The following is a 25,177-nucleotide window of genomic DNA, read 5'->3' on the forward strand; positions in this document are numbered from 1 at the left end:
GGCGTTCAGTACTCGACGAGTCCCACGGATGGCGCCAATATGATGGCGTCTGAATCCGGGTCTGCGATCGCGCGGTTGGTAGAGGGCCTCTGCGAGGTCTGCAATCACAAACAAAGGGGGTCAGGGGGTCCGGGGTGCGTCCCGGACGACCACTTCGACACCCAAGTCAGATCCTTCTACCAATCAATATAAAGGACAGTGAGAAGAGGAAGGGGTTTGATCAGGGTTACCAGGACCAAAACGCGGGTTCTTTTCGGGGTGGGAATGAGTGGGTCGGAGGGGACTAGCAGGGAGAGTAGGATCAAGTTCCTAATCTCCTTTGTTGTTGCCTCGCCTCTTTTTCCGGTTGTTTTTGTGGAGCTGAGAATGGGGGAAACCTTTTCCGAGAATGTGCGGATCCCTTCCTTCTTTCCGTCCCTCCTTTTTAAAGAGAGGCGGGCGGGCCTTTTTATCATTATGGAAAGAAAACCATCCTTTGCGAGATTGAGCCGTTCCCCTGCTTCGCCGGCGCGCGTGGCCTTGCCGGGTGTTTCCTTCCATAACTTGTGATGATGAGGCCTGGACGGCGGGGAAACGACACGTGTTGTGACCGTATGGTGTTGCCATTTTCCCACACCTTTCTTCATGATGATATGTGCTTTATTTGTGCATGGACGACACGTGGCGATATCTGGGGCGACGCTGTATTTGTGTCCCATCACAACCCAATTATCATCATAGCCCACTAAATGAACAGTTTAGATCATCCAAAAGGGGATAACCGAATCACCTTTCTACCCATCTTGACACAGTTTTAAGCTTCATGAAAATGACTTAAAGTACAACCCATTTACATTACCACCCAACAAGTGAACGATTCAGATTAGCCATTAGAAATCATATTTTTTTTATGCAACCTGTGGACCATCAAAATGGACGGTTTGGATTATCTTATGGTGTTGAGTTCAGCTTTTGGTAATAAAATGGCCTACCAACGGTTCCTGTTAGATAGAACGGGGGCAAATTAGGAATATATTTTTTTCCTTCTAAAAGCATGATGTCACGTATGATGTGGCTTTTGGGAAGCCAAACATGCCTATTCGGTCAAAAAGTGGGGGCTACCATAATATTTTTGGAAAGTAAACTTTATTTTTTAGAAAGGGAATTTGTCCATTGCTTGGCTGAAACAAGAAAGACCTATTAATATTTAGAAATTGCCATCCATGCAAAGTGAAAAAGAAAATCGTCCATCAATCTAAATATGGAGAGGTGTCTATTATTGTCAAAGAAGTGTGGAGTTTTGATAATTAAATGGAAGCATGGCTGCTATTATCAATTGGGTTCAAGTAGGTTGAAAAAGGTGGACGAACTCCCATAAGCAATAATTCTTTAGATGGCTAGAGTTGCTAATTTTCTGATGTCCAAAAAGATGTTCGGCTGAGATTTTGAAAGCAAACAGGCAGGTAAGGCTTGTTGTTACTTGCTATTCAATTTTTTTGGGGAAACACACGCAAGCAAGTCTTTCTATAATGGTTTCCAAGTTCTAAAGAAAGACAATTCGGTCATTGGAAAAAAGGGAAACTCGGTAAACCTCCCAGAGAATATAAACACAGCCATCATCCTCTTATGGGGAAACTGTTGGTGAGCTTAAGCGCAGCAAACTTATGGTGCGCTTAAGCTCCCCAATCACATGGGTCCCACATTTTCTGTGGTGATCCAAACCATTCATTTGCAAGGCCTTATGATAGATAGGGGGTGTACCAAAAATCAGCTCCATAGGATCATCCTAACCCCTCCATTTGTGGAGGACAAAAAATGGGCAGATTTGTGTCTGTCCATTTTTGTCCTTCACAAATGGAGGGGTTAGGATGATCCTATGGAGCTGATTTTTGGTCCACCCCCCATCTATGTAAGGGACTTTCAAATGAATGCTTTGGATCATCCTAACAAAGTGGGCCCCCATGTGATTGGGCGCTTAAGCTCACCATAAGTTTGGTGAGCTTAAGCGCACCAACAGTTTCCTCATATATATATATATATATATTTATTTATTTATTTATTTATTTATTTTTTTATTTTTTTATTTTATTTTATTATTATTTTTTATTTTAATTTTTTATTATTACTTGTCCTTTTTCCTTCTAAATTTTTCGCTCATTGCTCTCTTGCTCTCCCTTAATTTCACTCAATTCTATATTATTCGTGCTCTCTTTCAATTGGTGGAGATCTGATCCAACCGTCTAAAATTCAATATAAGGGTGACATCAAAGGTTGAAGGAGGATAAGGAATCAACCGTTGCTTGAGGAGAAGAAAAAAAGACTAAGTTTTTCTTAGTTTTGCTCTTTATTTCAATTCTAATTTGATGTACTTTTGTTTCACACTAGTTAAAGAAGAGTTATTTTTGTCTTCTTTTTCCCTTTTCTAAGTTCTTTAATGACAATTTTCTTCTCTATCTTCTCTATTTTTGCTTCTTTCCCCTTCTCTATGTGTAACTAAACCCAACCTACTTAGGGTTTAGATGAAACCATGGAGAGGAAGAAAGGTTTTTGATTAAATTCAATGGAGTAAAAAAATAACATATGTAAGGATTTGTAATTGTTGGATCTCAATCACTCATGCCATTGGCTTTCCTCTTTCGTATGAGTAATTGCCGATAAACAAATATAATTTCTTATATAATCTATAAAATTGGGTCGTATGTTTGATCAATCACTCATGGGCAATGACATCCATAGATCTTATTCCCCATTGACCGGATTTATCAAATACACTATCCAATACAAAAATTTGTTTAATTGATTATCCAATCCAAACCCATGGTGGATTCTAACCTTAAGTAATATTTTAATTTGAATTAAGGTTTCAATTAGAGTTCTAATTACTTTTGCAATCAATCTACAATTTAGTTTAGAGTAGTTTTTCAAATCCAATTTTCCAATTAATATAGGCTTTAGATTTTAGTTTTCTAATTAGGTTAGAAATTAATAGATTCCTTTATTGGTTCACCTTGCCTAAATATAAAGGTTAAATTGCTAATCGTTTCTTTATTGTTTTCGATCCTTGTCTATTTAGTTTATAAATTTAAATATATTGTTGGATCCGAGGTTGTAGTCCACGGAATTCCTGAGTCCATTCTAGGCAACAATATATCATAATTTTATTTTCTAAGTAGTATAAGGATAGAAATCACAATAAGCTCTTCCCTGAATTCGACCCCTACTTACACGATATGTGCACGTGCGGTTATTTAATATAACAATCAGCTTTGCACTAAACTCAAAATCTAGAAAAATTAGTGATCATGATAAGAAGATGTTGTCATTAAATTCAAAAGCTATGATTCCACTTTCTCGCTCTTTACCATATGACATGTTTGAAAACATTTCATCTTGCAAAAATGCCAAAGAAATCTAGACTACACTTGAAAAGAACTATAAAGAAAACATTTGTCTAATGGCATAGAAAATGATTTTGATGATGATTTACATGAATTCACTAATGATGAATTGTTAATTGCATGTGAAAAACTTCATAAAAAGTTGGATCTTCAAATATCAAAAAATAAAACCATGAAAAATTCTTTGCAATGCAAAATAAGAGACTTTAATATTTTAAAGAAATAATATGATTCACTTGCCTCCTCTAATGAAAGTATAATCTTGGAAAATAAATTTCTTAGTGATAAAGTAGAAAAACTTTTGTTGGAACATAAGAAATGTACACAAGAAGAAAAAGAAGAAATAATTAAAGTTTCATCATCTCTTGAATTAAATAACCTTAAAATGGAAATTAATGATTTACAAATCAAGAATGAGAAACTTATGTTAGAAAATCACAATCTACAAGAAAAGTCAAAACATACTTGTCATCATAAGCATTCTTGTAGATCATCATGTTCATCGGGTCCATCTACCTACGCATCTATATCTTGTAATTATTGTAGTAGATATGGACATTAAAAATCTAGATGTAGATTTAGATTTGTAAAAAGTAGTAAGCTTGTTTGCGTTAAAAATAACATAACATGTGTAACAAACTTGCTTGGACCAAGATGATTTGGGTTCCAAAACCCTCAACATGAGTATATCATGCTTATCTTAGATTTAGGGGTATGTGCTTTAATTTGAAAATCTTTTAAAAAATATAGTATAGATACGATGAGCTTATCTTTGATCGATTCCCATGTATCTATATGTATATGAGCTTAATTGATGAATATCTTTTTGAAATACCGAGAATGCCGAGGGACGAATCCCCCTACATCCTTTAGATCTCCACATGTGAAGGAGAACTCTACCAAGGAACTCTCGAAATGGTGCCCTCACAGCATGAGTGGCGATATATGAGATACCTCTTGATTCGGAGACAGAGCCTGGAATCAAGACGTACGTAAAAATACTAAAAAGTCGTCATCCTTGGATAGGCCATGGAACAAAAATCTACTATGTGCAATTGATAAATCCAGAGATAATTGGTTCTGTGCTTAGTTACGAGCAAGGAAGGTGTTAGGCACCCCCACTCGCCCAAGCGCACTCGGTCTCCTATGCCATTTTTAATAAATTTGAAGAATTTTGGGTACAAATCATATAAATGGGAACAAAATATCCCTGAGAAGACGTTTACCTAAGCATGCATTACCCAGGGATGGGCAAATAAAACAAACAAGTCCTAAGTCATCATATCTAATCCTAACTCATCACATCTAAGAAAACAGCAAACAACCACATGCAGACCTACAACTACGCAGATAATGACAGATAAGACGGATAAGTAAATGCTACAGCTAAGCATGTGAATAAGCAAGTGAAACTGCACAAGAGATGTATCTAAAGAGTAAACACTCATGATAAAGAAGTAAACACACTAACATGCACCTCACTACGTAGAAGATAATGCTAAGCAGTAAACAACCAAAGCAATAGAATAAACACACTAGCATGCGAGCCTATGCAAGAGATAATACTAAGAAAATAATAATCAATCACATACTAGAAAAGTAAGCAAGCTAAAAGTAACACAGAAGAAACCAAAGACAAACACGCAATGAGCTAAAAGATGTAAGAAAAGAAAAGAATCGAAAAATCAACGGTACGAGAGGACCAAAAATGCCAGGGAAAAGAAAATGGGACATACAATAGGCTCAGGGAGCGATTCTAAAGGAATCAAGCCTAATGATCCTGATCCGCTAAAGATCGGACAAGTCTCGTGGTCGTCATAGCCTATCGTTGGGCTCAGCGAGGACAATCCCTGTGAAGGGGCCACGCTACGTCGTCACTCATCCCAAAACGATATAAAACGTCGGAAAACCGATGAAAATCGGAAAACCACGATCAAAATTGAAAATGGAATGAAAAGAGGGCTCCGAGTGACCTGGCCATCACCATCCTTGCACATTTTTAGTTTTAGTAGTTTTTTAGTTTTTCGTTTTGAAAGGTTTAAAAAAAATTATTTAAAAGGTTTGGAAAAGATTATTGGAAAAAAAAAGTCTCCAAAGTTTTATCTGAAAGGTTTGAAAAAGGGTTTTTAAATGTTTGAAAGATTTTTTGATGTTTAAATGATTTTCGAAAGGGTTTAAATGATTTTATTGAAAAGTTTCACGAGACTTGGGATGAAGATCCCAAGCTGCCTACGTACCTCGTGAAAGAGGATTAAGCCAACGTAGTTTGAAAACAGCTTTCTCGAAAAATATTTTTAGTGTTTTTTTTAAGTTTTTCATTATTTTTATATTTTTGTCGTTTTGTATTTTTATGTTTTTTATCCCTTTTGATTGAAGAGGGGTTTTGGCTCAAGAGATCGCCGCTCGGTATTGGCTTAAACCCAAGGAAATGTCCCTATAATGGATAGAATCCTGAAGCTCTAATGAAGATCCCAGAAATAGGAGGAAGCCCTCGAAATAGGAAATGAAACCTAAGTATCGGCCTGAAACTCAAAGATGAGACAAAGAGAAAAGACAAGGAGGGCTCGAGTAGCTTCATATAGCCTTTGAATGCTACGAAGCATGAAATTAGAAAGATAACAAAGCATGAGATTTTTAAATTTTCTGACTCATGATGTAATGGAGAGAGATATAAAACTAAAGAGGCTATAGAAAAGCATGCATTGGGGCTAAAATGAAGCAACATCTGGAGATTACCAAGACCATGGAGAGTTAAAATGAAAACAGACCCAAGTTATGTGGAAATGAGAACAAAGGGATGAGAAATTTAGAGAGTAGCAATCCTACAAGTCCAAAATGAAACAGAGCAAGGGAAGCTAGCTGAATTTCTTGCTTACAACCCAATTGTACCATGACATTCCCAAGAAAATAAATGAAACAAAAGTGCTGGACCATTCTAGAACCTAATAAAGATCAATCCTTCCATTGGAACCCTATGTACCGAATATGAGATAATCAATGCAAACTAAACTTTGACATGTAATTGTTTCATTGAAGCATTAACAACCCAGACCTACCAATTCTCTATTCAAGTTATCATATCTGTTAGGCCTAAAATCGGTAACAAATACGGCAGTGACGTAAGAGTTGGGCTGGAGGACCCGAGGAGCTGAAGTGAAGGAGCTAAGCCCTGCACAAGGGCAAACAAGGTCAGAAGACCAACCCGGAGTCGTTGTTCCAGACGGGCCCTTCGACACTCAAGTCAGTACAAGCAGGAGTGCAGAGCCAAATTTTAAGAGTGGTAGCTTAGAAGTCATTACCCCTTGCTTTGAGCCTTGAGAGGCCTTTTATAGAGGGAGACCTGAGGTGGTTGGATTACCTACCCCAGGACAGGTGTCGGCCCTTTTGTGGGTTTAGGTTTACCTACTCTTAGGTAATTACCGGATTGCCCCTGGGCCGATGCTGGATTTGTGGTGGGCCCTTCTGGGGCCACGTGTCGACAGGTAATTAGTTGTTGTTTTTCATACCCCATCAGTTGCCCCCCAGTTCTCCAAGTCACGGTAGAACGAGCCGATGTTTGGGACGGCTCGATGAAATGAAGTAAGAGATCCGGCTGCGACTGACCAGGAATTGAGGTGTAAAATCTGCCCGGCCTGAGACGGGCAGAAATGAGGAGTGTAAAATCTGTTCGGCCTGGGACGGGCAGAAATGAGGAGTGTAAAATCTTTCAGGCCAAGCCGTCTGTCCGGCCTGAGATGGGCAGAAATTTGAAGTGAAATCTGTCCGGCTAAGCCTTCTGGGCGGCCTGGGATGGGCAGAAACTTGGAGTGAAATCTATCCGGCTAAGACGTCTGTCTGGCTAAGCCTTCTGTCCGGCCTGGGGAATCTGTCCGGAAAATCTGTCTGCAAAGTTTTATCTGAAAGATTTGAAAAAGGGTTTTTAAATGTTTGAAAGATTTTTTTATGTTTAAATGATTTTCGGAAGGGTTTAAATGATTTTATTGAAAAGTTTCACTAAACTTGGGATGAAGATCCCAAGCTGCCTACGTACCTCGTGAAAGAGGATTAAGCCAACGTAGTTTGAAAACAGCTTTCTCGAAAAATATTTTTAGTGTTTTTTTTTAAGTTTTTCATTATTTTTAGATTTTTGTTGTTTTGTATTTTTATATTTTTTATCCCTTTTGATTGAAGAGGGGTTTTGGCTCAAGAGATCGCCGCTCGCTATTGGCTTAAACCTAAGGAAATGTCCCTATAATGGATAGAATCCTGAAGCTCTAATGAAGATCCCAGAAATAGGAGGAAGCCCTCGAAATAGGAAATGAAACCTAAGTATCGGCCTGAAACTCGAAGATGAGACAGAGAAAAGACAAGGAGGGCTCGAGTAGCTTCATATAGCCTTTGAATGCTACGATGCATGAAATTAGAAAGATAACAAAGCATGAGATTGTGGACCCCGATCCGAGGATGATGAGGAAACGAGTCCCTACATCCTCTGGATCATCCACATGAAAGAGAGCTCTTCCAAGGAACTCTCAAAACGGATGCCACCCTCATAGCATAGCACGAATGGCGATATAAAAAGAAAGAGATATGTCTCGATCCGGAGCAAAGGCTCGAAACCAAGACATACCTAAAATAAACTCAGAGTCGTCATCCATGGATAAGCCATGGAACCCCAAAATCAAATCCTCTGTGCAATGGATAACCAGAAATATATATGGGTTCGTGCCTGATTACGAATGGAGAAGGTCTGAAGAGCACCCCCAATTCGTCCGAGTGCAAGCACTTGGTCTCTTATGCCATTTTCATTAACTCAAAAAAAGTTTGGGTAAAAATCATGTGAAATGGGAACAAATATCCCCGAGTGAACGTCTACCTAGTCATGCATGACTCGGGGATGAAATAATAAGCACACATAAAGTAAGATAAAAGATGTGTCACCTAATGACAACTAGGTTGTGAGTGACATGCCTAACTGGTGTCTAAGTTCTAGTGGACATACACATACAAGCTACAGCTAAAGGTATAGGATCAGTACAAGAAAGTAAGAAAACATAACAAAACACACAACGTAACAAATCCTAAGACTCTAAACGATTTAGCCCGAGTCCTCGGATGGTCTGATATTCATCCAAAGAAGCCTACGTATCCCCGCCTCCGCAAGAATCAGAAGAACGTAGTTCTTCGCGCCTATTCTAAGCTATGATGCCTAAGACACCTAGACCTCTATCCTAGACTCGATCTAAAAGATCGGACTAGTTATTAAAGTTTCTTGTACGATTATTTAAATTCCAGTGAATGGTGGATTTTAGGACACCCTATATGCCCTAACTAAATGCAGATTAGCCCTAAGCTAATGCAGGTGGTTCCTACAACCTATGTGTAACTAGGCTGTGTTTCCTAAGAAAAATAAAGGGTGGACTAACGTATCTTACTCTAGTCATCACTCGGCAATGTGAATCGCCGACTGACCGGACGGAGGCGCTCCTATAACTCTAGGACAGACCCCTAACTCTAGAACAAACACACAACAAACAAATAATCAAACAACCTATCAAAAAGAAACCCCTAATTCTAGAACTCTCTATCTAGGAAATGTTAAAACAAGGTTTTAAAGAAAAAGGGTTAAAGCATTTATTTACAAAGTTTGGCTGGACTTGGGATATAAATCCCAAGCTGCACTACGTACCTCGTGGAAGAGGATCAAGCCAACGTAGTTCGAAACGAACTCTCCTAACTGCCACTAAAAGCAAACACTCCAAATGATTTAATGGTTTTAATGTTTTTCAAATGTTTTTGATAATTTTAAAGTTTTCAAAGTTTTTGAGTTTCAAATTTCAAATTTTTGGGATTTTAAAGCTTTTCCAATACTCTGGACCTTTAAATGCTTTCAATCTTAAAGGGAATACGCAAGCACAACCACAAACTAGGGCAAAGCCCTAAAGCTAAAGGGGAAACCCCGAACAAGCAACTAGCGTCTCAAAGAGACAAACCACAACAAGAAAGTTAGTGTCCCAAGAACAGAGAAAACAATCTAAGATCCCAAGCAGGGAAGGCTCTATATGACTGAGTTAGTCTCTAACAAAGAAGAGCTACGACAACACTAAGGAGAAACTCTTAATTAATAACACTATCAAAAGCGAAGGTAAATGAGTCAAAGACTCTCTAATAATACCACCTGAAGGACGAGTGAGTCGACGACTCTCTAACAATGCCATCCAAAGGACGAGTGAGTCAACGACTCTCTAAAAAAAAAATCACTAAAGAAGACAAATGAGCCAAAGGCTCTCTAATACTACGACTTAAAGGAGGAATGAGTCAAAGACTCTCTAAAAGGAGCTGCTCTAATATAAGGCTGGGTAACCCTTCTAAAAATAGAAACCCTCTAAATGAGACAATGCTTGTCTCCAAATAGGGGCTCTATAAATGAGGCAAGGCATGCCTCCTATGGGTACACTATCTGTCAAAATCAAGGCAACCTCCCTGAGGGTAGGCTCTAAATGAGGCTTGTCTCCAAAGGAGCATGGCCCAATGAGACATAGCATGTCTCCTAGTAGGGGTCTGATTTCTATCGGTGTCTAAAAGACTAGTAAAGTCTACTATACAAAGGAGAGGAGCTCTACTTTGACTGAGCAAGTTTCATAAGGATGGGCTTGGGCTAACCCCTTCATCACCCTTGCATTACAATGACAAGGGAATCTAATGCCTAAAGGGAATATCTAAAAGACTTGGAAAGTCTCCTAAAGTGAAGAAAGAGAAGGGGACGTAGGACTTGAGCAAGTCCCCCTAAATATGGGCTTGGGTTGACACCTTCATCGCCTATGAAGTGACTATTATTTTACTGCTTGCCCGTTGGGCTTAGAAAGAATGCGTTGATGCTGTGGAAGAAAACTCCAAAAGTAAATGAGGAGAATGCACAGGTCGGTCGAGGTCGAGCAGAGGCTTTAGTATTCTCTCCACCTCATTACTTTGTAGATGCATCTCCTCGAGAATCATAGACTCCGCAGGCTTACAAGATTGCTTGTACCTGAAAGCAAGAGTCCATCTCCCATCAACCAGGGCTTTCGCCTTTACTCTTCTGAAGGTGTCAGACTTTGTAGGGTTCATGAAGGGTAAAGTTGATGGACGGATACGTTTATGTAACCGTCTTGAATGTTTATCATCTATTCTGGGATTGGAGCCAGCTAAGGGTGCCCAACACGAACAACTCCGAACTATTGCCGTAGGAGTAATTCTTCTGCAAGAAGAACCCACCCAGATGTTCCCCTTGAAATTGCTAAAAAAACAAAAATGTCGCTCTTTCCCTCTCTCAAATGCTATTCTTCAAGGCAAGGGAGATCTACTTTACTATCATGTGCATTCTTTCACCAGCAGCAAAAGATGATTCAACTTCTGAAGAGAAAGTTCTTGATGAAAAGAGTATGTCCTTTGGTTCTTTCTTAGGAGATGAAGCTTCTATTATTCTTTTGCAGTTCTTCCATTTATCTACAAGAACTGTTACAAGGAGATCAGACCAGCTTCCTCTTATTTCCTCAAGAAGGCCATTAGTACTGCTCCCGTACAAATCTCTTAGTTAAATTCTTCCTCACTATAGTGGATGCAGCTGGCAGAAAGCCAACTACCATCCCACAATGTCTCTGCAGATATATTTGACCTACAGAAAAGGCTGACCAATGCATCGAGCACCTAGTGTCTATGTATTTGAGGAATTGTCCTTGGTTCCCTCAAAGGACATAACAAGCCATATTGATCCTGTGCAGATATCTATCAAGTTCACTACTGATACCCTCTCTAGAGAAGCTATTTTCTGGTGAAAATAGCTGCTCTCCACCTGAGCCTTCTCCCACCAAAGCTGTCAGCAATAGCTTCTTATGTTGTTTTCTCTAGGGAAGAATTCCAAGTGCATTTAGCATTGAGTCATCCAGTTCTTTTGCTTGCAACAAAGTAGCCAGCACAGTAAAAGAACCCAAAACTCGTATGTCATCTCCACTAACAATATAGGACAACAACACATCCCTCAAAGCCAAATGAGCATCACAATGATTATGTTGCACGGAAAAATCATTTGATGTATGAATCAGAGAAGAAGAATTTGGTACTGCAACATTTAAACTTGTTGTGCCTGCCTGAGCACCAAGAGCATTGTGGTCCGGATGCTGGTGAAAAAGCTACTGGATGTTGATCTTGGAGTGATAGAAATGATATCAAATTGAAGTAAATAGGTTGAAATGGAACCCTAGAATGTAAGGGTATTACAAGAAGGTTTCATTATCTGTGATGCAACTAAAAAAGGCTACCGCAAAATGGTGAAGCTCCTGGAGCTGCAGAGGGTTCCGAAGAAGCTAACCAATTCTTTTCTTCCTTACTCTCTCTACTGACCTATTCCACATACAAGTTGTGTAAAATGAAAGTCCAACATTCATTGGATCCACATAGAAGATGAACAAGAATCATGTAGATGACAAAGCATGGTTGTACTGATACTTACCCCAAAAGAACTAAAGAAATGGGTTGCATACAAAGAGCAATCTTTCAACCAAAGAAATCAACATACAGTGGGTTCACATAATTTGATATTTCAATAAAGCAGATCCACATTATTGGACTCTCAAAACAACTGACTCACATCCCTAATGATCCGACAAATTAAATTCACATTGTTCGGTGATTAATAGACAAAAAGTTCACACCATTGGATACACACAGTCCTCTCAAATTGTTTGGTGAGTTAGCTACTCATTTGCTGAATTTCTAACTTTTTTTTTTCTCAAAATACAAAAAAAAAATATAGAATTCATTTTTATCCTCTCTTTAGAATAAAAAAAAAAATGCAAACCTTTTCCCACAAAACATAGTAGCTCAAAGAAAAAATTCATGATCTCTTGTAGACACATACCTCGAAACCATGAGACGAAATTTACTCAGATTGCTACTGATATCAAAATTCATGATTCTATATTTAAGTAACAACACAAATCGAACTCTATTACTCCAAATACATGCATATTCCAGGTGATTAAATCATAAAATCAAAGATAGTCAAAAGAAATGAAAATCCTCGAATAGAGTAGGAAGAAAATAAGCACTCACAAATGAGCCAAATGAGGGAAAATGGCGTGCCTTTCCTTCTTGCTATTTCTTTCAATTTTGAAGAAAGTTGCAGACAATCATTTGATCTCGATCAAATTGGAGCTTCAATGATTTAGACCTGAAGTTTCTCGGTCACGATTCGAACAAGTTATCAAGGCATTGACCGGCTGGAGTTCAAATCCACCAGAGAAGACAACTTGGCCGGAAGAATTGGCCTGAGAAGACAAGTATTTCGGCTGGCCGGAGCTCCGATGAGCCTGTCGGAGAAGAAGATGAGGAACAAGTTGTCTTCTCTGGTGGATTTGAACTCCAGCCGGTCAATGCCTTGATAACTTGTGGAGGCTAAGGGTAGAAGATGGGATGAGAGTGAAATCGAAGTAGGTTTAGGAGGCGAAAATGGTGAAGATGGCAATAGTTGGTTGTGGTGTTGAAGATCGTGGTGGAGCTGGACAGAGGAGGAGAAGGTGGCTAGCAATGGAGGGTTTTGGTGGCTGGATTGGTCGGTGGGAAGTGGGTGAAGGAATGAAGTGGGTTTGGTCAGAATTAATGGGGTTGGCCGGTGGCGAGGAGATGTGGGTGTTGACCGGAGTTGCAGAGAAATGGGAGGTGGGTTTGGGGGTAAAGATGAGGGTTGAAATGGTGGGGAAGAAAATGATGATGGGGGTTGCTGGTCTCGGAAAAAGGTGGCTGGCCGGATTTCCGGTTGGAGGTTGGCCGGCCGGAGTGGAGATGAAGATGGAGTAGATGGGCTTGATTTCTGCAAAGGGAGTGGAGATGAAGATGGAGTAGATGGTGATGGCTAGAGGTGGGTTTGGTAGAAGCAAAAGAAGGAGAAGAAGAAGAAGATGCTGTTGAGTGGTGGTGGGAGATGGGTCCGGCCGGAGTTGATGCCGGAGAAGAAGGCCGGCCAAAATCTCTCTCCCTCTCTCTCTCTGCTTCTCTGTTTTTCTCTCTTGCAAATGAGATTTTTTTTCTTACCTTTTTTTTTTTTTTCAGAAAACCCTATTTCGCTGGGATATAAAAGGGGAAACGAAATATCTAACCCCCCCTCCTTCCATGGACCGCCAACCTTAGTGCAATCCCTGATAACCTTTAACCTGTAGGGGGGCCCAAGCAAAAAACAGGGGAAAATATTTTTGAGAAAATATCTTCTCCTCCCTTTTGATCCTAGCCCTTCAAATCAGCTTTTTGTTTAAGGGCTGGGATCAAAGGAAGCCTAACCACCTAGGAAGCTTCCAAAGATTCTCCCCTAACTAATTTTGTTACACACTAATCCGTATACCCCCTATATTTCCCTGGACAACCCATTACGAAAAATTTGAATTGGTTTTTCAGGTTCCAGCGCACCCCTGTTTCTAGCTAAATCGCCACCCTTATTCCTACACTACGCTACACCACAAACGTCGTCCGTTTGCTAGGCAAACATCGACGGATTCGAACGAAATTTTAAGGGAACTTTAGTGGGACTCTATCCTACCTTAGGAACAATTGGGGGCGCTAAAACACTAGTTTGATAGGATTTCTATCCTAATGACTCTATTAGGGTTCGGTCAAAATGGGGTGTCTACAGAGATTTTTAAAATTTCTGACTCATGATGTAATGGAGAGACATATAAAACTAAAGAGGCTATAGAAAAGCATGCATTGGGGCTGAAATGAAGCAACATTTGGAGATTACCAAGACCATGGAGAGTTAAAATGAAAACAGACCCAAGTTATGTGGAAATGAGAACAAAGGGATGAGAAATTTAGAGAGTAGCAATCCTACAAGTCCAAAATGAAACAGAGCAAGGGAAGCTAGCTGAATTTCTTGCTTACAACCCAATTGTACCATGACATTCCCAAGAAAATAAATGAAACAAAAATGCTGGACCATTCTAGAACCTAATAAAGATCAATCCTTCCATTGGAACCCTATGTACCGAATATGAGATAACCAATGCAAACTAAACTTTGACATGTAATTGTTTCATTGAAGCATTAATAACCCAGACCTACCAATTCTCTATTCAAGTTATCATATCTGTTAGGCCTAAAATCGGTAATAGATACGGCAGTGACGTAAGAGCTGGGCTGGAGGACCCGAGGAGCTGAAGTGAAGGAGCTAAGCCCTGCACAAGGGCAAACGAGGTCAGAAGACCAACCCAGAGTCGTTGTTCCAGACGGGCCCTTCGACACTCAAGTCAGTACGAGCAGAGCCAAATTTTAAGAGTGGTAGCTTAGAAGTCATTACCCCTTGCTTTGAGCCTTGAGAGGCCTTTTATAGAGGGAGACCTGGGGTGGTTGAATTACCTACCCCAGAACAGGTGTCGGCCCTTTTGTGGGTTTAGGTTTACCTACTCTTAGGTAATTACCGGATTGCCCCTGGGCCGATGCTGGATTTGTGGTGGGCCCTTATGGGGCCACGTGTCGACAGGTAATTAGTTGTTGTTTTTCATACCCCATCAGTTGCCCCCCAGTTCTCCAAGTCACGGTAGAACGAGCCGATGTTCGGGACGGCTCGATGAAATGAAGTAAGAGATCCGGCTGGGACTGACCAGGATTTGAGGTGTAAAATCTGTCTGGCCTGAGACGGGCAGAATTGAGGAGTGTAAAATCTGTCCGGCCTGGGATGGGCAGAAATGAGGAGTGTAAAATCTGTTCGGCCAAGCCGTCTGTCTGGCCTGAGATGGGCAGCAATTTGAAGTGAAATTTGTCCGGCTAAGCCTTCTGGGCGGCCTGGGATGGGCAGAAACTTGGAGTGAAATCTGTCCGGCTAAGACGTTTGTATGGCTAAGCCTTCTGTCCGGCCTGGGGAATCTGTCCTGAAAATTTGTCCGGCTAAGCCGTCTGTCCAGCCTGAGGAATCTGTCCGGAAAATCTGTTCGGCTAAGCCGTCTGTCCAGCCTGGGAAATCTGTCCGGCTAAGCCGTCTGTCCGGCCTGGGGAATCTGTCCGAAAAATCTGTCCGGCTACGCCGTCTATCCGGAAAATCTGTCCAGCTAAGCCATCTGTCCGGCCTGGGAAATCTGTTCGGCTAAGCCGTCTGTCCGACCTGGGGAATCTGTCCGGAAAATCTGTCTGGCCAAGTCCTGTCCGGCTTGGGCCGGACTGATTTTTGTCGTCTAGCGGACGTGTCATATTCTGTCTGGTTAAGCCTTTTAGGCGGCTTGGGACGGGCAAAAACTTGGAGTGAAATCTGTCCGGCCAAGCCTTCTGGGCAGCCTGGGATGGGCAGAAACATGGAGTGAAATCTGTCCGGCCAAGCCTTCTGTCAGGCCTGGGGAATCTGTCTGGAAAATCTATCTGGCTAAGCATTCTGTCCGGCCTGGGAAATCTGTTCGGCTAAGCCGTCTGTCCGGCCAAGTCCTGTCCGGCTTGGGCCAGACTGTCCGGCTTGGGCCGGACTGATTTTTGTCGTCTTGCGGACGCGTCATATCCTATCCGGCTTGGACCGGACTGATTTTTGTCGTCTTGCGGAAGCGTCATATCCTGTCTGGCTTGAGCCGGACTGATTTTTGTCGTCTTGCGGACGCGTCATATCCTGTCCGGCTTGGGCCGGTCTGATTTTTGTCGTCTTGCGGACGCGCCATATCCTGTCTGGCTTGGGCCGGACTGATTTTTGCCGTCTTGCGGACGCATCATATCCTGTCCGGCTTGGGCCGGACTGATTTTTGGGACGGGCACAGTCACTTGGAGATTTTCCGCAACCGCATTTATTAGCGTCGTTGCTTCGGAGTGTGTGCCCTTCATTAATGAGGGACACGTGGCACCATCCGGTTCACGGATGCGGACCGCCTTCAGTCTTAAGGCTATAAAATGAGGTTTCACCTTTCATTTTTTCACTTTTACTTTCACTTTTCGCTCTGCCTTCTCTGCCTGTTCGGCTCTACTAGCCCGTGGTCGCTGTCGTCCGCAAGCTTAAGAGCTATCCTCCTCAGGCCGGTAATCTTCTTTTCAGATCGTACATATTTGATTTCTCTTTCAGTGTCATCGATGTCCAGTAGTGCTTCGAGTTCTGAGTCCGGTTCCAGGTCCTCTTCAGGAGAGTCCACATCTTCTAGTAGTTCATAGTCTAGTTCGTCGGAGAGGACCCAAGTTAATCTGACCAGGACTCCCGACCCCTATATGGCGAGTCCTGATGTTAGTGTAGAGGTCGTAGATAGTGGGGACGAGGTAATTTTGGATCTGAATAACACCCCGCCCCCAACGAATAGTTACTTCCGGGCAGAAATGAGTGCGGGTAGTGACGCCGCCGAGGTGTCCACCACATTCCTACCGGGCCGAGCCGTCAAGGTTACTGCCAGGGCTCGGATGGATGCCGATCCCAAATATAACACCCAGGCTCTTTATGAGGAGAGTATCCTTGATGAGTCCAGACTAGGGGACATTAGGGATAGATATTGTGTTTCCCAAAGGTTCAGGCTGAGGGCTGCGATGGAGGGAGATAGGGCTTGCAACGACAGCACCGACATCTGTATATATGACGAGTCGCTAAGACCCAGACTCAGGTTCCCTTTGCACCCTTTTTTCATCGCGGTCCTTCGATACTACGGCCTGGCCCCGGCCCAAGTTGTGCCGAACTCGTGGAGGACGTTATTGGTTTCATATACCTCGTCCAGGGCCGGCTCCAAAGGAACTTGTCCGTACCGCTGTTTCGGATGTGTGCGCACCTGAAGAGGCATAAGGACGGAGGTTGGATTTACATCAGCCAACGCCCTGAGGTGAAAATGATTACCAGCATTCCCTCCTCCATACATCTATGGAAGAACCGGTTCTTCTACGTCGAGGACGGCGAGCCCACTGAGCCCTGGCCGGTTCCTTTAAAGTGGGACACCCCAGATACACTTGCGTTGAGCCGCAAGCCGCTCTTGGAGGGCGAGGATGTGAGAACGTTCACCCTAGTCTATGAGGAGTTACGCCGGGAGGGCCACATTCACTGTGCGGACTTCTCTAAGGAGGAGGTTTCGGTCGAGCTCGGCATCAGTACAGCGACCCCAGCACGTATGTGGCTAGTCTTGCTTTTGAGTCTTCTTTTTTCTTCCTTTTTGGCAGTTCACTGTATTCATTTTGTAATGGCCCTTGGAGGCCCTACCTTTTGTAATGGCCGGCGGAGGCCCTACTCTTTTTTTATGAATATAAGTTGCATTTCGCCGTCCACTGTTTCCGCTCATGTCTGCCTTTGGCTAAATATTGATTAACTCAACCCTGTGGGCCAGTAATACTTGTAAAACAATTCGTTTCCGACCAGAACGGTACTTCGAGCAGGCATCCAAGTTTTTGTTGACCCCGGTCTTTGTAGAGACAAACCGGGGTGAACCAAGCAGTGAGTACCCACATTCTGGTGAACTGGGTTTCCGAGCAGGTTTGGTTTTTCTGCGCGGGCCCGTTCCCGACCAGGAGTGCGCTCCCGGTCTTTGTGGAGACGAGCCGGGGCGAACCAAGCAGCGAGTACCCAAGTTTTAGTGAACTGGGTTTCTGAGATGGTTTGGTTTTTCTGCGCGGGTTCGTTCCTGACCAGGAGTGCGCTCCCGGTCTTTGTGGAGACGAGCCAGGGCGAACCAAGCAGCGAGTACCCAAGTTTTAGTGAATTGGGTTTCCGAGCAAGGTTGGTTTTTCTGCGCGGGCCCGTTCCCGACCAGGAGTGCGCTCTCGGTCTTTGTGGAGACGAGCCGGGGCGAACCAAGCAGCGAGTACCCAAGTTTTAGTGAACTGGGTTTCCGAGCAAGTTTGGTTTTTCTTCGCAGGCCCATTCCCGACCAGGAGTGCGCTCACGGTCTTTGTGGAGACGAGCCGGGGCGAACCAAGCAGCGAGTACCCAAGTTTTAGTGAATTGGGTTTCTGAGATGGTTTGGTTTTTGTGCGCGGGCCCGTTTCCGACCAGGAGTGCGCTCCCAGTCTTTGTGGAGATGAGCCGGGGCAAACCAAGCAGCGGCATGATCTGAGGAACTCGGAACTTTGGAAAGAAGCAGTAGCCTTTTTTCATTATCCACACAAGCGTAACTACAATGGCATCCGCTTTTGTGTCGGGCGGCAGGCGATTGATAGTATTTTCTGAGGTCTTCGGCGGGTTCAGTCACCTGGGCTTCGTCTCTCAGATCAAGTAGCTCAATCGGCAACGATTCCGATGCATTTTTGCCTTTGAGTGCCATGGCATAGCACTCCCTGGACTGTGGTTGATCTCCTCTAACGTCACCCACGCCGTTTGGTGTTATAAACTTCATCTTCTGGTGATATGCTGAGGCTACGGCGCGGATGAGGTTCTGGCCGGGTCGTCCCAAGATAGCGTTGTAGACCGAGGTGGCCCTCACTACCAAGAAGTTGACCATCGCGAAGGCTTGACAGGGCGGCTCCCCGACGATGACTGAGAGTTCAATCTGCCCTTCTACTTTCACGATCTCTCCCGAGAAACCGAACAGGTCGGAGTTTGCTGGCCTCAACCGGTCGTCTCCTATCATCATTTGCTTAAAAGCATGATAGTATAGGATATCGGCTGAACTTCCGTTGTCGACAAGGATTTTCTTCAGCTCCCAGTTTGCGACGAGCATGGTTATGACCAGTGCGTCGTCGTGAGGTAGTATCAAGTTGTCGAGATCTGCATCTAAAAAGGCAATTTCGTTCTCCGTCTTCATCTTTTTGCCGCACGTGTGCACGGCATTGACTCGGCGTGCGTAGGCTTTTCGAGCGGCAGATGATGTGCCCCCAGTGGCTGGTCGTGGACTGGATGGCGGGGGAGATTGATCCCGCGCAGGGGACGGCTGTGACCGTCGAGGGCTCTGGCCCTGGAGACTCTTCTCCGTGCGCTCTCTTCTGTGGCCGTCATCTTTGACATACTTTTTCAAATATCTCCGACTAATCAGCAGCTCAATTTCTTCCTTGAGCTGCCAGCACTCGTCTGTGTCGTGCCCGTGGTCCCTGTGGAACCGACAATACTTCGACTTGTCTCTCTTATTTCCCTTGGAGATCATTCTGGTCGGCCACCTTACGAATTCTTCTCCTCTGATTGCGGCCAGTATGTGTCTACGGGAGGTGTTGAGAGGGGTAAAGTTTTCTTCCCTCCTCTGGGGGGACCTCTCTCTTTTGGGGGCCTTATCATCCCTACGCTGCTTGGTAGGGTTCTTTTCTTCGGAGGTTCTCCTCCGGTTTGAGTCTAAGGCCGCTAGAGTCTCCTCCACGGATATATATTCCTCGGCCCCTGCCATCAGATCCGCCAGTGAGTGCGGGTTCTGGCGAGCAACTGATCGGCGAAAATCGTTGGATTTGGCGCCTGTGAGGAGCGCATTCATGGCTGCTGATGGATCCAAATTCGGTACTTGGAGAGCCTCTCTGTTGAAGCGGCTGACGAATGTTTTCAGAGGTTCGTTATCCTCCTGCTGCAAGGCCATCAGGGATGTTGTTTTCCTTGGCCTTCGGCTGCTCATGAAATGGCAGACCAGATCGTCCCCAAAGTTTTCAAAGTTGCTGATGGAGTTTGCTTGATCCTTGTGTACACTACCCGGGCCGCGCCCGTCAGTGTGGTCGAGAATGCTCTGCAGAGGAATCCGTCAGAGGTGCCGTGGAGGAGCATCATAGTCCTGAACGTCTCCAGGTGGTCCACAGGATCGGTGGTTCCGTCATATTGCGGAACCGTCGGCATTTTGAACCCTCTGGGTGCTGGTGCGTTCATAACATTATCGGTGAACGGAGGTTTACTTGAGTACGTCTTCACAGTGGGGCAGCCTTGATCATTTCCCAGCTCTTCTATACGGTGGTCTATCTCTTCTATCCTCCGTAACATTGGGTCAGCCCTCCGGTCTGCTCGGCCCAACGACTTATTTTTCTCTACTGAGGGGCTCGCGGCGGAGCCAGAGTGACTTTCCGGACTCCTTCGATGATGCCGGGATTTTCCCCGCGGTGCTCGGTCTTCCTTGGCTAGGTGCTTCTGCGCGGAGCTAGATTGTGACCTCTGGCGATTCGCGGCGCTCGGTCCCCCAACAACATAAATGGATAGTTCAAATCGAGCTGGTAAGCTTTTTAAAGAGGACCGCCGATTCGCGGTAGACTGTGTAGGTCAACAGCGCTGTAAGCCAGAAGGCTATCGATCACCAATGTTTTGATTGTAACCAACCCCATATTGATTGATTATGCCGATGTTGTTTACCTATAAGATGAACAGGGTTAATACATTGAAGGCAAGCAAGACGACGTGGACATTACAAGAGACCTTTGGAACCTTGATGCACACAATTTGAAGGTCGATTGAAGCCAACAAGAAGATTGAAGACTCAAGAAGCCCAGAAGAGAAGATGTTTCTCATGAAGTTCAGATTGTAAAGTCTCTCTTGGATGTTTGAGTGTATTTGGCACTTAGGGAGGTTTAAAATGAACTTAGACATCTCAAGGAATCACACTCCCTATAATAGACCTAAAGCCCGTAGTAAATTTCCTCAAGAAATTTAATTTTAAGTATCCAGAGGAATTATGGACATCCGGGGTTCTGGCGGACGTCCGTCTGCAACTCGAAGAGTTAAAACTAGATAACTGAGGAAATTACGGACGTCCGGAAAATTTGCGGACGTCCGTCTGAAACTTGAGATTTCAAAAAAAAATAACTGAGGAAATTGCGGTCGTCCGGGAAATTTGGGAACGTCCGTCTGAAACCTGAAAGGTTCGATAAAAACAATTGACAATATGGCGGTCGTCCGGGATATTGCAGACGTCCGTGATCGATCGTTGGGGCGCGCTTTGAATTTCAAATGGCTATTTTTACCGGTCGTCCGGACTTCGTCCGTGACACGTTTAAAAGCCAAAAATTAGGGTTTTGCTTCTCTTGCTATATAAGCTACACTTTGAGAACCTTAAAATGACTCTCTTGTGTTCTAAGAAACCCTAGCCACCATTTTCATGCCATAACTCTCACCTACTATTTTCATTGCCATTACATGTGAGAATAACCTCCATTAATCTCCTCTTTGTGCCATTACATTCATTCTCTCAAGAGAGACTTCTTAAGGTATATTTTTGGGTGAGACAAGAGTCATTATTGAGCTATTACCTTTGTATTTGCCTGTTGAAGAGGCTTGTGAGCAATTTACTTTCTTTCTATCATTGTAAAAGAAGGGTTGTGACCCTTGGAGAGTTTAAAGACTCGAAGAGTTTAAAGACTCGATGCTTGGAAGGAGCCCTTGGACCTGGGCATGGTGTGGTGTCCAAATAGTAGAGAATCCCAATGACAACAAACTTGGAAGAGTGGAGTAGGTCTTTTGAGAAGACCGAACCACTATAAATCTTGGTGTTCTTGTGGTGTGCCTTCTACTCTCTCTCTCTCTCTCTCTCTCTCTCTCTCTCATCTTCTGACTCCATTGGTAATATCTCAACCTTTTTACTTTACAAGTACTTGCTAGATAATTTCAAGGTATTTAGAAGAGACATTTAAAATGAGGGTTTCAAAATAATAAATTTTTATAATAACTAATTCACCCCCCCCCCCCCCTTTACGTTGCCTAGTCTATTTTCACTTGGTATCAAAGCTTGGACTCTTAACACAGGATTTGATCTCTCAAAATCTTACAAGAGTAAAAGATCATGGCAACCTCCAACGGAAATGTCGAAGAACAACCCGTAACTAGACCACCTTATTTCAATGGTTCAAACTATGGTTATTTGAAAACTAGACTGACTTTCTTTCTTCAACACATGACTATGAGATGTGGGAACTAATTGAAGATGGATATATCCATCCCACAACCGATAGAAGTGAGTGGTCGGCCGCTTAAAAGAAGAGAGACGCCTTAAACGCCAAAGGAGTAAACACAATTTTTTGTGCATTATCTCCCGAGGAGTTCAATCGAGTCTCTACTTGCAAAACGGCCAAAGAAATTTAGACCACCTTCGAAACTACTCACGAGGAACCACTCAATTGAAAAAGACCAAGATAAATCTTCTTGTTAGTGATTTCGAAGCTTTCAAAATGAAAAATGATGAATCTATTTCCAAAATGTATACCTGCCTCACTAACATTGTCAATGAGTTGGAAGGATTAGGTAATGTCTACACAAATGAAGAGATCGTGAACAAGCTGCTTCGATCAATTCCCGCTTCTTGGGATCCGAATATCACTGCTATTGAAGAAGCAAAGAATCTCGGCACCATCCTACTAGAAGAACTTGTCGGGTCTCTCATCACCCACGAGATGAAGATGAAAAAGAGAGCGGATCAACAAGGTCAAAAGGACGACACAAAGAAGAAAGGTGTCGACTTCAAAGCCAAAGTGGATAGTGAAAGCGAGAGCGAAGGAGAGAAATTTCAAAACCTAGGAGAAGGTCTTGCTCTCCTCACAAAGAAATTCTACCACTTTTCAAGAACAAAGAAAGGAGGATTCAAGAAGGACAAGCCATCATGAAAAGAGAAAGACAGAAAAGAAGATGATCCTCCAAGTTGCTATAAATGCAAGAAAGTCGAACACATCCGACCTAATTGCCCTCTAAACAAACAAGAGGACAATGCAAGAAGAAAGAAGGAAAAGAACAAGAGTTTCGGCGCAACTTGATTGCTTATCCGCAAGTGAGTCAAGCGAAGAAGAAGATCCCAATGTGTGCTTTATGGCGCTTGAATCCCATGAGGAAGAGGTATATATCGAACCCCCTAACTCCGAAAGTGAATTAATTGAAAATGAAAATGATATTGACAAACCCTTTACATATAATGAATTCTTTGATGCTTGTGAAAAGTTTCAAGAAGGCCTCCTTCTTGAAGTTTCAAGGACCAAGAACCTAAAGAGTTCACTCGAGAAAATCACAAAAGAGTTTGGAATTGTAACAAGGGAACGAGATCTTCTCGCCTATAAAAACAATTCTTTGAATCAAAGAATTGATAACCTTGTTTTGAAAAATAAAGAATTGAAAGAAGAAAATGAAAAGATATATGAAGATATTGAAAAACTTCATCTTAAAAATAAAGAATTGAAACAACATAATGATAAGCTCCGACTAAAGTTTTCATGTGAAAAATCTAAACTTGATGAAATTCTTGAGAAGAACTTTTCTAATGAAATGACCGGTTTGGGATACCAAAAATTCCAAGAGGAAAAGTCTCACAAGAACAAGTCCATACAACCACATAGACAAAGGAAGACTCCAAAGTCATATACAAAATTCGTTCATTCTTGTCATTATTGTGGAAAAAGTGGACACTACAAGTATGCTTGTAGAATGAGAAGAGAAACAAATGTAAAGTATATATGGGTAAGAAAAGATAAATTGTATAATACTAACATTGAAGGACCCAAGAGAACTTGGGTATCTAAATCTAGAACATGAAATTTGCCTTGTAGACTTGTTTGACAGGGAACGTCAACACCGACAAATGGTACTTGGATAGCGGGTGCTCGAGACACATGACCGGAGACCCCTCCAAGTTCTCATCAATCACTATGGGAAATCAAGGTAAGGTCACCTTCGGCGACGACAAGAAAGAAAAGATCATCGGTGAAGGTACAATTACTTTTAAAGATATTACTATATCCAATGTTTTGCTTGTTGATGATTTGGCTATGAATTTGTTTAGTATAAGTCAACTTTGTGATGTTGGTAATGAGGTCACATTTAGGAATGATAAATGCATTGTTAAAGGCACACACAGTAACACAATCAGTTTCACTGCCACTAGAAATGATAATGTTTACACTCTTGCATTAGAAGAACTCACAACTCAAAATGTCAAATGTCTTTCTTCTATTGATAATAACTCATGGACTTGGCATAGAAGATTAGGACATGCACATATGAAACTTTTGTCTAAGCTTTGCAATAAAGAAAGTGTCACTGGTTTGCCTAAGCTCAAATACTCTAATGATCATGTTTTTAGAGCTTGTCAAAAAGGAAAACAAGCCAAAGACTCTTTTAAACCCAAAACCATTGTGTCTTACTACTAGACCTCTACAACTTCTTCATATGGATCTCTTTGGTTCTATAAAAACTTGTAGCGCCGGTGGGAAGAAATATGCGTATGTTGTTGTTGATGATTTCTCTTAGATATACATGGGTGATTTTTTGAGTAGTAAAGATGAGACTTTTCAAATATTTTTCAAATTATGTAATAAAGCCCAAAATGAAAAAGGAATCTCTATCACATCTGTAAGAAGTGATCATGGAACCGAATTTGAAAATATTTATTTTGAAAACTATTGCTCAAATCATGGAATTGATCATAATCTCTCTACACCTAGAACTCCCCAACAAAACAGTGTAGTGGAGAGGAAGAATAGAGTGCTTCAAGAGATGGCAAGAACTATGTTGAATGACTATAGCACTCCTAGACATTTCTGGGCTGAAGCTGTTAATATGGCATGCTATGTCATTAACAGAGTCCTTATAAGACCAAAAACTCTTAAGACTCCATACGAACTTTGGAAAGGAAGAAAACCTAATATAAGCCATTTTAAAGTCTTTGGTTGTAAATGCCATATTCTAAATATCAAAGATAATCTTCACAAATTTGATCCAAAGTCGGATGATGGAATTTTTCTTAGTTACTCTAAACGGAGCAAAGCATATAGAGTATATAACAAGAGAACCTTAACTGTTGAATAAGCAATTCATGTAAAAGTTGATGAATCTCAAGACACTAAATCAACAATTAATTATGAAGAAGAAGAAGAAACCCTAAACAACAAAGGAAAAACGTTTAGGAAAAACATATATAACTATTATATTTCATTCATGAAATAAAATTATCCCTATCCACTTCTCCCAGAAGAACTTGATACAATGCTTT

The 25,177-nt window shown here is 42.3% G+C and overlaps 1 protein-coding gene and 1 pseudogene across 1 annotated transcript; one reads left to right on the top strand and one right to left on the bottom strand.

The window, feature by feature from the left end:
* Positions 1-10,214: 10,214 nt before the first annotated feature.
* LOC143846587 (protein TRANSPARENT TESTA 9 pseudogene) lies at positions 10,215-12,305 on the bottom strand (annotated as a pseudogene).
* A 10,095-nt stretch (positions 12,306-22,400) lies between these two features.
* Positions 22,401-24,335, top strand: LOC143846603 (uncharacterized). Its single transcript, XM_077355081.1, has 2 exons — positions 22,401-22,725; positions 23,749-24,335. The coding sequence occupies exons 1-2, from the start codon at positions 22,401-22,403 to the stop codon at positions 24,333-24,335; spliced, it is 912 nt and encodes a 303-aa protein (XP_077211196.1).
* The last annotated feature ends 842 nt before the right edge of the window (positions 24,336-25,177 follow it).

The sequence above is a fragment of the Tasmannia lanceolata genome, unplaced genomic scaffold, assembly GCF_043159265.1.
Source record: "Tasmannia lanceolata isolate RefF3 unplaced genomic scaffold, GAP_Taslan_0.1 ptg000015l, whole genome shotgun sequence".
Taxonomy (NCBI): Eukaryota; Viridiplantae; Streptophyta; class Magnoliopsida; order Canellales; family Winteraceae; genus Tasmannia; species Tasmannia lanceolata.

What these genes read in the sequence shown, in the direction of transcription:
- LOC143846603 (XM_077355081.1), top strand. Translation starts at nt 22,401, where the DNA reads ATGTATACCTGCCTCACTAACATTGTCAATGAGTTGGAAGGATTAGGT. An exon ending in ATTTCAAAACCTAGGAGAAG is followed by an intron (nt 22,726 to 23,748) that starts GTCTTGCTCTCC and finishes CTTGTTTGACAG; the next exon opens with GGAACGTCAACACCGACAAA.